This window comes from Coregonus clupeaformis, chromosome 13 (assembly GCF_020615455.1).
Source record: "Coregonus clupeaformis isolate EN_2021a chromosome 13, ASM2061545v1, whole genome shotgun sequence".
Lineage (NCBI taxonomy): Eukaryota > Metazoa > Chordata > Actinopteri > Salmoniformes > Salmonidae > Coregonus > Coregonus clupeaformis.
In genome coordinates this window covers 28,859,761-28,874,768 of record NC_059204.1, presented here as the reverse complement: position 1 = coordinate 28,874,768, position 15,008 = coordinate 28,859,761, and the positions used below count along the sequence as shown (strand labels likewise).

The window sequence follows — 15,008 nt, the reverse complement described above, 5'->3', positions numbered from 1 at the left end:
ACCTTACTGAATACCGATGCATATACTCTATCTCCCATAACTCATACATGCACTTTATGAACCACATATAACGCAACACATAAGTCCGGCTCCATTTCAGACGAGACGAATCACAGTCTCCGCAGTCTGGTAAATAGAACCCAATGCCAATATCGCATTGACGAATGATGATTTATACATGAAGGACGAGTAGTCTAGATGTCATCATAGCCTTTTGTAAACGTATTAAAACAAACCAATAAGATCAGTGTGTATTTTGCTCTGAGGGCAATAAACCAGCTACATAAATTGTCCATTATTACATATCTCATCATGATTAAAATGTCTTCTGGTTTGTAGTTTAACTTGAAATACGCAGATGACTACAAAAATATACGCTCGGTATCATCAGGCGGTTTTTGTAGAAGTACGGCACGGCTCTGTCTGTGTTCAGTCGTGGAGTGCAGGCACTAGCGGCATAATAGTTGACAGTAAACAGGCGGTCCTGTTGTCTCGATGCGAATCCTGGGCTTTTGGGGTACAGTGAGTGACTAAAGTTGATTTTCAGTGAGGCTCGTCTCATCAAATCTATCGGGTGAGGGAATATGCATTTCTTAACATTGGGAGAAATGTCTCCGTGTGTATGAATATGTTGTTTTTAATTTGCATTGAGTGTCTTCATTGATATGAGATAAGTATTGAATAATCGTTTGGGGGTCTTCGTTTAGTTGATATAACCCATTAAATAAATGTAAAACGCCGTTTTGATCGGAAAACATCAAACATCAGGCAAGAGGGGGGCAAGGGAGCTGGTTGAAAATGTAAGAGAATTTGATTTTGCAGCCACTGAAAAGAGATTAAGTCGACAGCAGAGGAAGTTAAATTGTGCTGCATATAAACAATGGGCGGATTGGTCTTTAGATGAGACATTGGTACCACCTTCCATTCTAAGTCACAGCGTATTTCACATCCGGTTTACCCAGGGACATGTTACTATTGTCCTGGTAAAGTAAAGCTGTATTTGGCTGCAGTTTCCGTATTTAGAGTAGATTTTGTAGTTAGATTACTAATTTGTTGGGGACTGAGAAGAGTTTAACTCCCCACACCAATGAACAGTGCGCGAGACCTGCGCATACTCAGCATCGTCAGCTGCCGCTTCTCGAGACTCAAGCTAAATTTCGTCAGATCTGAGATCTTGGAGGATTGTTCTCATCGAATCCGTGTAGAAAAGATCTCCATACAAGTTTGAGAATACGACAGCCTCGAACATCTCTGCCATATCGCTGTAAGTGAATTAATCGTTTTTCATTTTGCTTGTCTTTTTCAGTGCAGAAGGGGGTCGGGGAATTTGACTTGCAGTTAGAACTGCAGTGAGTTGTGTTAAGCCTAACAGAGGCAGAATCCAGTCCAAATAGATGGTAAATGAGTTGCAACGGTCGGGGAGTGGAGGATGCGGAGTTTGCTATTGAAAATGTAGACGATTTACTGGCATCTGCTGTGGTATGACATGGTTTTGTCCAAGTTGTTTCAGCCCTGGACAGCGCTCCGAATCTAGCATTATACAGTTGCTTAATTACTCGCCACACACGAATGTTTAAGATGAGCCTTGAGAAATGCCAATATCTCCCTGAACTCAATATGTTTATACTGCTGATACATTTCCAAGGAATAATCTAGAAAGTGTGGTGTATCGGATGTTTTCCCATTAAACTGCATTATCCCTGGTTTATCAAATCCTTGTCAACTAACGACATTTTAACAGAACATTGCACGTCGTTTAATACGCTTCGTTTGCAGCATATTTCAGTGCACCTTGGACAAAATAGTCGCCGTTTCTTCTATGTATGTTTTATTGTCAGGTTATTGTAGTCGTTTGTTTGATAATGGTGTAGCTATTGATTACAGTACCTTTTGCGTGGGTAATTCATTGCTGCTGCCGTGGGAAACATCGTTATATATATATATATATATATATATATATATATATATATATATATATATATATATATATATGGTTCAGTTACACGGGCATCTGGCCAACAATTGTATTTGCGTAACGCAATAACATATCCTACCACTTACATCCACTGAAACTGGGTTGACATGATGATGTTGGAAGAAGGTGAAAATGCGTGAATCTAAGAGGATTTGGTTTAATATGCGGTTCCAGCCGCCTTTTAATTGCAGGCTATGAGTAAATTAAGTAGGCTATACAAGTGCTATGAAAACAAACGACATACAAGACAATGTAACCGGTAACGTGTTTGAGTCTTCTCCACAATTATTTATGCAATATGCATGCGTAATGTATGTCGACCGATCATCCGAAATCGATTCTTTATGGAATGTAGCCCTTTTTTTAAAGAAACAAATACATCGCCGCCAGTGTATCAAATTCATTCAGACGCGCTCTCGCTATCTTTCTTTTCAGGTAATTATATTAAGTGTAATAGATAGTGGACTGAAAACACGAAATAATATCTGATGGCTTTAACGACTGTGTGTTTATCTGTCAACTGACATCTGACGTGTGACGAGAACACTTGGTTTGATTTATGACATATGAGCTTACGGATGCAGTTCCGTTTAAGTTCAGTTCAAGATAGCCTATATAGGCTATTTTGTGAAATATATAGACTTTTGAGGTTCGACCCATCACCAAATCTTAATGTAAGTAGTTTTTTGTGTGTGCAAAAGCTGGATACTAATATGAACCGAAAGATACAACATAGTTCTTGGGAAAGGCTGGTCTTAGTAGAAAGTTGCCTGCCTCTTATGTTTCTTGATGCTCTTGGTTTCAGAATCACTTACCTCCTCAATTGTGTCTTGTTTGATTATCTTTTGAGCCAGTCTTGTCAATGGTACTGTTTTATTTTCTGGTGTGGTATTTAATTTTTTGTTTTATTTTCTGATGTGTAGTTGTTGTCTTCCTCCTTCAGTGACAAACCACTCTCCAACCATGGGTGGACGGACAGGAACGGCCATACTACTATGTGTTTGGGCCTGTTTGCTGGTGGCCAACGTGCTTTGTGGGAAAAGGTAAGGTGGGCTTCGACCACACAGACAAAATATTCACTGTCAAGTATCTACGGGCCTTCAGCTAGATTTGGCCCAGAAAAGAGAATCACTGTGTTCTGTTCTAGGGTCTAGTTACAGAGACAATATACTAGTCTCTCAAGTCCCCAACAGTGTGGAATTAGAATATATTTTGTGATCTGCAATCATGTCATGTTGGAATCCATCCCTCACTGGCAGTCTGAGAGCAAACAGCTGATTATCCTGGAGAAGAAGGTATGATTGTAATGATCATGTTTCGACAACTGATCATGTTTTTATGTTGTGCATGACTCTGTGATGGCAGTAATTAGGGCATTACTTCAGGAATCCACACTGTAATTGCGATAATATGAGGAGCTGTGGTGGATTTGCCCAAAATAGCAATTACTGTGTTACAGTTTCCATATGCTCAGCAACCACATAGGACAACACTGAATGTTCAAACAAAGTAGAGAAGTGCATGTCTCAGACATTCTGTCATTTATTCAAATTATTTATGTGTTTCAAGTGACATACTTAACTAGAGGGTAGTCCAATATAGAAAGTCATTCTTGGGAATACAGATGGCGTCTGTGCCCGGACCACCCACTCAGTACCACAGTGAGATGGGATGAGAGATGATAGGTTTTGACATGTGATTACCACACTATTAATCCCACCATTGAAATGACAGACATTTGCGTTTACACCTCAATGCTAATCCAGTCCTAGGATTAACGTTGAGAAGTTTGACATTGAACCAAAAATATGCAAATATCAAGGATTCACTATTTTCAAATGAAGCCGCATATACCTAGATAACTTTGTGTGCATATGATCATGTGGAATCACATAGCATGAAGATGCTTGACTATTCAATGAATTAAGTTTGGTTTTGCTATTCTGCTAGCCTAAATAATTCAGTAGAACTTTCAGAGCCGTTCACTGAAGTTGACTTAAATAGTTATTTATTGAGATATGTTTGCTTTTTGCCTCTCGGTCACTGTCCTATGTACAGTTAGAGTAAACAGGTCAGAGGTTATGTGCTGAAGAACATGCGTGCAGATCTGTGCAGTACTGGAAAATGCAAAGACATCTAATCAGTCTAATGAAATGGCCATTTAAGGATTAATTTTCCGTGAGCTGTGTCATTTTCCCCATTAATCAACAGAGTGTTTAATGTATCTTAACTGCACTACTTCAAGGATGGCCCATTTAACCAATAAACACCTTCCCTGATTACTCCACCTTACAATTGTCACCGTAAACTGCAGTGTAATTACTACCTTGTGATTGACTGTATTGACCTCTAGAATTCAAACACAAACCTTGGAGGGTTTTTGAACAGCGAGGGAGGGAGGGAGGCAGGCAGGGAGGGAGGCAGGGAGGCAGTGAGGCAGGGAGGAGGGGAGGCAGGCAGGCAGGCAGGCAGGCAGGCAGGAAGGCAGGCAGGGAGGGAGGGAGGGAGGCAGGCTGGAGGCAGGGAGGCAGGGAGGGGGGGAGGGAGGGAGGGAGGGAGGGAGGCTGGAGGCAGCAGCATGCAGCACTGAGCAGTACTGTTGCTGTTCAGATGACCTGTAGATGGGGATGGTGTATAATGTTTTATGAGGAAGTGGTCCCAGTAGCTCATAAACGTCCAGTCCATTGCTCTCTGCTTATCTGCACCCCGCTTCTCTCTCTCCTTCTGCCTCTCCCATACTCTATCCCCACCTCCCATTCCCAAATATATCCTATGTCAAGTGCATTTGAATTATTCCTCACTTGAAAGCACTCCGAGGCGTGTATGTAAGTGTAAGTTTGTAGGTGTTAGTGTGACAGAGAGAGTGTAGCATGATGTGCTGCGTGTGCTCTGTTTGTTCATTTACCTGTCGGCTTTGCTTCCTGTTTTTACTAAATGTTATGTTGTTGCCATTTGTTTCTGTTCTGCTGTGTTGTGATATCAGCTCTCCTGGTGCTGTAACTGTTCTGTATTGACGTTTGTGTGTGTCATATTGTCCTGTGATTTCAATGGTTTTATTTTATTTATTGCACCACACTTCCCAGTCGTCACTGGCCAAGCCGTCATTGTAAATAAGAATTTGTTTTTAATTGAGAAATAAAGGTGAAATTAAATAAAAAGAGGCATCCTTGCACGTTTCCTGTTGTGTTTTTTGTGAGGAGGATATAATGAACTGTATCAGGGGAGAATCCGAACCTTCAGCATGTGTTCACTCAGTGTATCGGCAAGCCAAGCAAGCAGAAAATACATGTGTGTGTATGTGTGTGTTATTCAGCTATTCACCCTCACATGACCCTGCAGGCAGTTTCTCATTTCTCACGCCTTTGTTTTGGTGGCCTGGCTCTTGAGCTATGGCATGGAAGGTTTTGCCATTTCTTAAAGTTTCACACAAAATGGAGATTTGCAAACTGTAGAATAGTTTGATATCAGACGCTTGTTCCAATTGCTTGTCTCATTATTTATCTTATTTATATTTCCTATAAGTATTTTTGTCAGGAAGCTGCATTTTTAACAAATAGCTGTTGTGTTGACGCCATATGAACTATATCATTCCTACAGTGATGTGAGTAGCATGTCCTTATTTAGAAGAATCGTTTAGCAGCTCACATTTAAAGCTGTGTGATCTGCCACCCTATGCCTTCTCTCTCACTCTCTATCTCTCTCCCTCATTTGCGGCCGCCTGCATTCATGTCCTCTCGGCTGTTCTGTTCTCTCCTCCTGCTACTCGAGATTTCAGATTTCACCCCCCTTCCCTTCCCTTTGCAAGTCCATGCTAACTAACCTTGATGACCTCCCCTTCTCCTTGAAGCTGCGTTCTGAGCAGAGTTTGTTTCCAAACACTGGGGACTGTTTATTTAGCATGCAATCAAACCAGTGTGGTCCGCGATTAGGCGTGAAAAAGGAAGATGATTATTTATGAGAAAGGCTTTCCTGTGATTCTTTTTGAAAGAGAGAGAAGAAAGACCCCCCTCCTTTCCAAGCTGACCATTTCTCTCTCCATCTATACTTCCGGTTGTTAAAATACACATTTTGCAACATAATTAAATCTGTATTGCTGCTGATCATTGTGTTGAAATATTAATGAGTGGCGATGTTAACTCCGCTCACACAATAACTGATTGTGAGTGTTCTGGCTTTGTGTTAAGCATTTTGTTTCATGTTGCTCAAAGAGCACACTCAACGAATCCTTTGCTGTTAAAAGACCACATTAAGGTATAAATATTGCATTATGAGTCCTGCGTGTGTACAATTTCATGCCCTGTGGATAAAATAAACCCATTTCTCACATTCATATGGCTTTATTACTATTCTGTATCATCAAAGGAAGTAGATTTGAAAGGATCAAGAGAAGTTGCTCAGCTGGGATTTTGCTCCAACACTCCTGCATCGATTCACCGAATTCACTCTCCAAAATTACTCTTCCTTTTCGTCAGCTCTGGACAGAATGGCCAGACGGCTGAGCAGAAAGACAACACCACAGTGTTCACCCGGATCCTAGACAGCCTCCTGGATGGCTACGACAACCGTCTCAGACCAGGGTTGGGAGGTACAGTACTGTACAATGGTTTCTCACCAACTCATATCATTCTCAAGTTTAGGGAAATAGAGCTGATGGGAGATAGATGGGTTGTGATGAGTGTCTTGGATTTAGTCAATAACATGTTTATTGCATGATGCTTTCAAGTATATTCCAGCTGCTAATTTCCTGAATCATTTGTTATGTTATTTGGAATTGTTGGCACCAGATTGCAGTACTCTGTTGGTTTACTGTTGATGGTTTGTCAATAGCAAACCATCAATAGCAGTCCAGAGCACATCAAAACAGGATTTACAGTAATACAATATAATATACTACAATATTATATAAAATAATATATATGCCATTTAGCAGACAGTTTTATCCAAAGTGATTTACAGTCATGCGTGCATCCATTTTTACATATGGGCTACAGACAGAAGGAGGACTGGAGTCCTTTGTCCTGCTCGATGAAAAATAAATCTGCATTGTATTTGCTTATCGTCATTTCTCTGCCTTTGCACTCTATCAGAGGAATCTACAGGAGGGCAATTCACTGTTAGCTCGTTTCCTTAGAAGCATGATATCAAGAACGAGTATCTTTTGAAAACTAAAGCAAACTGAAAATAAAGCTCCCCGGTAAATAACTCCCCTTGTTCTTTTGAGGAATAGTGTATGGTGTAGATATTCTCATTGAGACCTTGGGTAGTTTTGTCACTTTTCATGGAAGTGCACTGTGTGCTAGACAGTTGTTGTGTCTACTGCTCTATATCCGACTCAGCTTGACAGAGTATTGGAGAGATATGTAGGCCTACTGGAACGTGAAAGGGATTTTTATGGAATTGACTGTGTGGAAGGTCAAACAGGCAAGGGAATATTAAATTTTCAGTGGCAAATGGAGACAAATTAAACATTATGATTGACACCATTCCGGATGTAAATCATGTTTCCATTATTCACTTCAAAACATAACTCTATACAACAGACAACGTTACTGTAAATACATCAGCCACATAAAGACCAGGTGGAATTTGATCTCAGCCAAGAGATTTGAAAATTCATGAAGAGATTGAGTCAGTCCCCAGGTAAAGGTCCTGACACTGAAACGGAGAACTGCAGAAATGGTTATTGACGTGAAAATCAGGATTGTAAGGTGTCATTTTGGAAGGGGGCTCTGTGAGAATTGGGGAATGAAACGATCAAAGGGCTAGAAATGCTCCCCAGGATTACGAGCTAGTTAGAGCTAATGAGGAGCCCTGATCGCCACTCACTCTCCTAATTTCTTGGTTCAACAGAGCGTGTAACTGAAGTCAAGACTGACATTTTCGTGACGAGTATTGGGCCCGTCTCGGACCATGACATGGTATGCCCGTCTTTCCTCTCTGTTATTCCCCTCTCTGAAATGTCACCACTTCTGTGTCCTTGTTCTCCCCTTAACCTATTTTGATGTGGTTTCAAAGGTAAAGTGTTTATTAATTGGATCAGCCCCATTAGTTTTCGACATAAATGAAATGTCACAAGCAAGGAAATGTTATTAGACCGATTGGCGCAGTCATTTCCTAGATAAATGCAGCTTGTAGTCTTAAATAAAACTACATGTGTATGTCAATTTGTATTGCATGGCATGACCCAAGCGGGGAGGCTTGGTATTGATGTGGGGTATAACTACTTTGGATCTTGTATAGCCTTCATCTTTAGACTTGGCCATGATGTACAATGTATTAGCCGGTGCTTGGGACTAGATTGCAAAGCCCCAGTCCGCGTCCCAAATGGAACCCTATTCCCTACTTAGTGCACTACTTTTGACTCGTTTTAATGGCGGCCTCTTGGTCCTGGTCAAAAGAAGTGCACTATATAGGAAATAGGGTGCCATTTGGCAACCACAGAGAGCAGATGCTGTTGTCATGGCTAGAGACATTACCCTACCTATGGCTATCATGACTGGATAATGTGATTGGATGGATATCAAAATCACACTGAGATATCAACTGACAGAGGAATAATTAGGCTAGTCTTTCTGAAATGAGCCAAAAGCAATTTCATTAAGCAAAAGTGGGCATACCTACCATTTGAAAAAGAAGGTAGAATATTGAAGAGGTCTTCTTTGTTGAATGGCAATAGCGAATGTGAGATTGATTTATTAATGATTGCTCAGTTGAGACGTCTTCTTTAACCACTGTGGATGAATCGTAGCGTCAGTATAAAACTATTATCAATCTGACTCCGCGTAAAGTACACAGAAATAACAGGTCCTGTGACATATGTGAAACTCTCTCTCTCTCTCTCTCTCTCTCTCTCTCTCTCTCTCTCTCTCTCTCTCTCTCTCTCTCTCTCTCTCTCTCTGATCTTGATGAAGGTTCGGTATTTATGCACTTGAACTGTGTGTATTTTACATAATATAAGTGAATTACTGTTCATGCTCTAACATATGGGCCTGCACTTTTTGCTGCCGCGCTACTGTACAGTAAGTCACGGAATGGTCTGGTCAGAAGAAACAGCTACAGTAGCTATCACTTCCCTTTCCCAGTCCACTTCCATTACCTTGCAGCTCTGTTACCGTTCACACTGATTACTTCACGGATCTGTTACCGTTCACACTAATTAACTCACTGCTCTGTTACCGTTCACACTAATTAACTCACGGCCGGGGGGGAAACTTTGAGAAGCACCTTTTAATTTAACTGGCTAGCTAACTCTGTCAGGCATTCTGAAATAATGAAATGCTTAGCCATAGTGATTAGTGCATGTTAGAGTGATATATCACGCCAGTGTTTGTATTTTTTGGTACGCTAAAATCTAGAGCACTGTGCTTCTTCCTCATGTTTATGGAGGACACATTCATGAGGACAAGCTGGAAGAAAGAGATGGAAGCGACTCCACCAGTTAGATAGACCTACCTTTGTTGAAGCCTCTTCCTTGACAAGACAAGACAGTCACCAGCAGGATAAATAGGCCATTGCTGCTACATGGAAGCCTAAGTGACGTGAGAGAGAAAAAAAGTGGTGAAAAGTGGGAGTGGGCATTAATTAGCAGCATGTGGTCTGTAACATGTCTGGCAGATATAGGACGACTAGGGCAGGACAACCTACCTCTTCCAGGTCCTGATCTTGCATTCTCTCTTACAGGAATACACCATTGATGTGTTCTTCCGTCAAAGCTGGAAGGACGAACGGCTAAAATTTAAAGGGCCAATGGCGGTTCTCCGTTTGAACAACCTGATGGCCAGTAAAATCTGGACCCCTGACACATTCTTTCACAATGGCAAGAAGTCTGTGGCCCACAACATGACTATGCCCAACAAACTCCTACGAATCACAGAGGAGGGAACTCTGCTCTATACTATGAGGTGAGAGAAAACATTTTCCCAACTGGGATATGGTCTGCTTTCGTTATATTAGATTTAGGAATAGGGATTTTTAACACTGAAACTGGAAATCCTCACTGTGAAGCAGAACATGGTTTTCTCTACAGTTAATGAGCATAAGTCCCACGATGATCGTGATTCAAGTACATTGTATTGTTTTTGTCATTTCTGCTCTAGAAAATACTGTTGGTATCCAACAAATGATTTCTCCTTAAAGGGAGTACCAAGACACATAGTGGGTGGAGCGAGTAGTGTAGAGTAGAGTGGTAGAGTGGAGGCTCGCTGTGAGTTTTTATTTGAGCTGAAACATCATAAATAATGGTCCCAGATGCGAACTTACACGGCCCACAAAATGGAGCTAACGTGTGGGTCACAGGAGGTGGCCATAAAACATTCTGTAACATGTTTATTAGCAGGTAAGGACGCAGTGTGAGTTAATATTTATGTCGTAGAGATGATAAATGGGTGACATGTCATGGTTGGTTTGACATTCCCCCTTTCACTGTGCTGTCAGGAAAAGACTGCGGCTCAGAGCTTTGCAGCAGTGTCCCTCCATGCCTTCAATTAGATTTACAAAAGGCTTGTGTTGTATATTATCCTTCTCTCATCTCTCTCTCTCTCTCTCTCTCTCTCTCTCTCTCTCTCTCTCTCTCTCTCTCTCTCTCTCTCTCTCTCTCTCTCTCTCTCTCTCTCTCTCTGTTTCTGTCTCTCTCTGTGTCTCTCTCTCTCCGTCTCTCTCTCTCTCTGTTTGTGTCTCTCTCCATCTCTCTGCCTCTCCGTCTCTCTCTCTCTCTCTCTCTCCTCTCTCTCTCTCTCTCTCTCTCTCTCTCTCTCTCTCTCTCTCTCTCTCTCTCTCTCTCTGTCTCTCTCTATATCGCTCTTTCTCTCTCTGTCCCTTTTTCTCACTCTCTTTCTCTCCCTCCCTTCCTTCCTCCAGACTGACCGTGAGGGCAGAGTGTCCCATGCACCTGGAAGACTTCCCCATGGATGCCCATGCTTGCCCACTGAAGTTCGGCAGTTGTGAGTGATTCCCTGTTTTCCCGCTCTCTCTGTCTTTCCTTTCCAATCGGAAACCCAGTGCTCGTACCTGATAGGAGTTGACAGTGGTGTAACAGCTGTTCTCAGGCAGGACCTGGCCTCCCAGGCCGCGCTAGGCCCCGCCAGGCCCCTATAGGCGTACGACAGAGCATACTGTAGACCTCTGTTTATCGGAGGCAATACTCCCTATCATACTTCCAGCGCATTGTGCCAGCTGCTCATTGTGCCAGCTGCTCTTCTGACCCCAAATTATCCTTGAGAAGTAGAGAGAGAGAAACAGTTTTTTGTTGATGTTTTGTGTCTTCTCACTTTTGTTTATTGTTTATTTCACTAGCTTTGGCAATGTAAACAGATGTTTCTCATGCCAATAAAGCCCTGTTGTATTGAATTGAGAAACAGAGAGAGAGCGAGAGAGAGAGAGAGAGAGAGAGGAGGAGGAGCCCAACAATAATGAGTCAGTCTGTTCAGAATAACACAGCTTGAATAAAGACCAACCCTCAACTTTAAACTCGCTCGCTAAATATTTCAGTGATGAGGCTCCTCTGCAGTACAAATCCTCAACAGAGCTGAAGCAACACTGTACTGCGGATGGCTTTGACATGTCGGCTGGGCCGCCAGGACTTGGTTGTTTAAAGGTCAGTCAGATTGAGATGTTGTTTGTTTCTCATCCCCTCTCTCTCAGTAGCGGTAAAATCACTGGGGAAGCCGGAAAAAAAGCCCTATTACAACCTATGTATTGTGATAATTGCGTTGTTTACTCTATAACCCTTTAGTTCATATGCCTTGACACCATGATATATAGGCCTAAGGCTGAGACAATAAGAAGACACAGTGGCAGAATAAATTCAACCACACCTTTGTTTCATCACAAAACCGGAGAGCAACTTCTGTCTGGTGAAGTCCATAAAGCATATTGCGTGTAACAAACAGTTACATGACCTACAGCATGGCAAGTTAATGTTTCCGACATTTTCAGACCACTAAACAACTATTGATTTAGAACCACAGAGAGTTACCGCAAGTCGCAAAGAAAACAGGAGCTACCTCGACTAATCCACCACTATTTCAACTTCAACATTTCAACATCATCAAATCACCTATGCTTAGTCTACAGTGACAACTAAAAGACACCAAAACCAATTTTGTCCAATCAACTTAAACCAAAAAATTATGTGGATGTCCATGGTTCTGATTTCTCTCTGTGTGTGTGTGTGTGTGTGTGCGTGCATTCGTGCAAGTAGAAAAAAACATGTTGACTCGGTCTACGGTCTATGACACTGTCATACAGTACACGCTTTTATTTGTTGTTGTCCTAGGCTACCTGGCTAAAATGCTTGCTCGCTAGCCTAACTTCCTTTCATAGGCAACGTTAGCTAGTTAACATTAGCCTTCTACATCTAGCTACATATTGAACTTCCATCCTCTCAGGCCAGGGGCACAATGTATGAATGAATGGTTGTATCATAATCGCCGTTCTAATCATTGGCCAGTACAGCGAATGAAGTAAAACCACAAGTCCAAATCCCTATCTCCATCCATGGCTAATTTAGGAAGGGGACCATTTTAACTTTCTAGCTAGCCACGGAGGACAACAACACAACGAGTTGTTTCTGTTAATGACGTATTGCTCTCAATGTGATGTGATTGGAGTGAAGCCAAATCCAAACTGGATTTTTTTTGGTGCGCCAGGACCATTCACAGTTGAGCTCGCTCAGTTTAGCTCAACGCTGATTGGCTCTTATTTTCTACTTTTTTATTCACGGAGGCCAAATGCTCTCTGGCTTTCAAATGCATTCAATGCTACGGGCGGCAACAATGTCATACTCTTTTTGACCAGACAGCATCAGATAGATGCCCTACACATATAGAGACAGAGGAGCGCTGTTTCGCTCGCTCAGATGCTTTCTCCGGTGAGATACATTCAGCCACTTGCGAATTGAAGGAAAGTTATTAAACACAGACGAAATATACATTATTTTATATGTTTTTTACTTGGTAAATTTTTTGGGGAAGCCTGCCTCCCCTTGTCATCCATGAATACACACCACTGCTCTCTCTTCTTCCTGCCAGATGCTTACACCAGGGCTGAGGTTGTGTACGTGTGGACGAGAGGGGCAGCCCAGTCTGTTGTGGTGGCTGAAGATGGCTCTCGGCTCAACCAGTATGATCTGATGGGGCAAAGTGTGGACTCTGGGGTTGTCCAGTCCAGCACAGGTTTGTTTCCCTTGTAAAATACACTATATATACAAAAGTATGTGGACACCCCTTCAAATTTGTAGATTCGGCTATTTCAGCCACACCCATTGCTGACAGGCGTATAAAATCGAGCACACAGCCATGCATTCTCCATAGACAAATATTGGCAGTAGAATGGCCTTACTGAAGAGCTCAGTGACTTTCAACGTTGCACCGTCATAGGATGCCACCTTTCCAACAAGTCAGTTGGTCAAATTTCTGCCCTGGTAGAGCTGCCGCGGTCAGCTGTAAGTGCTGTTATTTTGAAGTGGAAACGTCTAGGAGCAAAAACGGCTCAGCCGCGATGTGGTAGGCCACACAAGCTCACAGAATGGGACTGCCGAGTGCTGAAACGTGTAGCGTGTAAAAATGGTCTTTCCTCGGTTGCAACACTCACTACCGAGTTCCAAACTGCCTCTGGAAGCAATGTCAGCACAAGAACTGTTCGTCGGGAGATTCATTGAATGGATTTCCATGTCCGAGCAGCCCCACACAAGCCTAAGATCACCATGCGCAATGCCAAGTGTCGGCTGGAGTGGTGTAAAGCTTGCCACCATTGGACTCTGAAGCAGTGAAAACACGTTCTCTGTAGTGATGAATCACGCTTCACCATCTGGCTGTCTGACGGACGAATCTGGGTTTGGCAGATGCCAGGAGAACGCTACCTGCCCCAATGCATAGTGCCAACTGTAAAGTTTGGTGGAGGAGGAATAATGGTCTGGGGCTGTTTTTCATGGTTCGGGCTAGGCCCCTTAGTTCCAGTGAAGGGAAATCTTAACACTACAGCATACAATGACATTCTAGACGATTATGTGCTTCCAACGTTGTGGCAACGAAGGCCCTTTCCTCTTTAGGCATGACAATCCCCCGTGCACAAAGCGAGGTCCATACAGAAATGGTTTGTCGAGATCGGTGTGGAAGAACTTGACTGGCCTGCACAGAGCCCTGACCTCAACCCCATTGAACACCTTTGGGATGAATTGGAACGCCGACTGCGAGCCAGGCCTAATTACCCAACATCAGTGCCCGACCTCACTAATGCTCTTGTGGCTAAATGGAAGCAAGTCCACACAGCAATGTTCCAACATCTAGTGGAAAGCCTTCCCAGAAGAGTGGAGGCTGTTATAGCAGCAAAGGAGGGACCAACTCCATATTAATGCCCATGATTTTGGAATGAGATGTTCGACGAGCAGGTGTCCACATACTTCTGGTCATGTAGTGCATACCTACACTAAAGTTCCATCTCTGTTCTCTCCAGAAAGCTGCACCACTGCTCTCTGTTTATAGGCTTACTCTGAGAACATGTCCCAGATTTGTAATTCCCCTTGTGGGCATCACATCCTTTCCCTTATTTTTGGTACATTGATACTGGCAAATGTAGTGACAGTGTAAAATCGGTGACCCCTTTACAGTGAGTTCAGCTGCAGGCAGAAAGGTAGTTTAAGACTTTACTGTATCTGTATTGGTCTGTGTTTGAAAGTGTCAATACCTATCTCATTCAATTGTATATGCTAATTCTGAGGTACCATTGATTTATCAAAACAAATGTAATTAATTTTGCATGACCATTGAATGATTCCTTTGTTTAAGTCTCTGTCAAACATAAAGAGCCAATGTGTTAAGTCAGGGATCATCAACTAGATTCAGCCGCGGGCCAATTTGTTATTGAGTGGATGGTCGGGGGGCCGGAACATGATTACAAATAATGTGCATGCAAATTGACTGCAAGAAGCCCAAACAGATATAATAAAAAAACTAATAATAATAATAAAACCACCCGCTGGCCCCCAGTTGGGGAACTCTGACCTAAGTCATTCCCAATGCTGTCGCAGAGCATTCGC

General features: G+C 42.5%; 1 protein-coding gene across 4 annotated transcripts in view; it reads left to right on the top strand.

The window, feature by feature from the left end:
- Positions 1-397: 397 nt before the first annotated feature.
- Positions 398-15,008, top strand: part of gabra1 (gamma-aminobutyric acid type A receptor subunit alpha1) — a 30,819-nt gene continuing 16,208 nt past the window's right edge. The window contains exons 1-8 of one of the 4 annotated variants that reach the window (XM_041893605.1): positions 399-574; positions 1,096-1,264; positions 2,919-3,018; positions 6,448-6,560; positions 7,826-7,893; positions 9,656-9,876; positions 10,832-10,914; positions 13,003-13,146. In XM_041893605.1, coding sequence (XP_041749539.1) covers positions 2,939-3,018; positions 6,448-6,560; positions 7,826-7,893; positions 9,656-9,876; positions 10,832-10,914; positions 13,003-13,146 — 709 coding nt within the window. In that variant the 5' untranslated portion in view covers positions 399-574; positions 1,096-1,264; positions 2,919-2,938. Of the gene's footprint in view, positions 575-787; positions 1,265-2,391; positions 2,411-2,918; positions 3,019-6,447; positions 6,561-7,825; positions 7,894-9,655; positions 9,877-10,831; positions 10,915-13,002; positions 13,147-15,008 lie in introns of those variants that run through there. The other 3 variants (XM_041893606.2, XM_041893604.2, XM_041893603.1) reach the window with 3 other exon arrangements.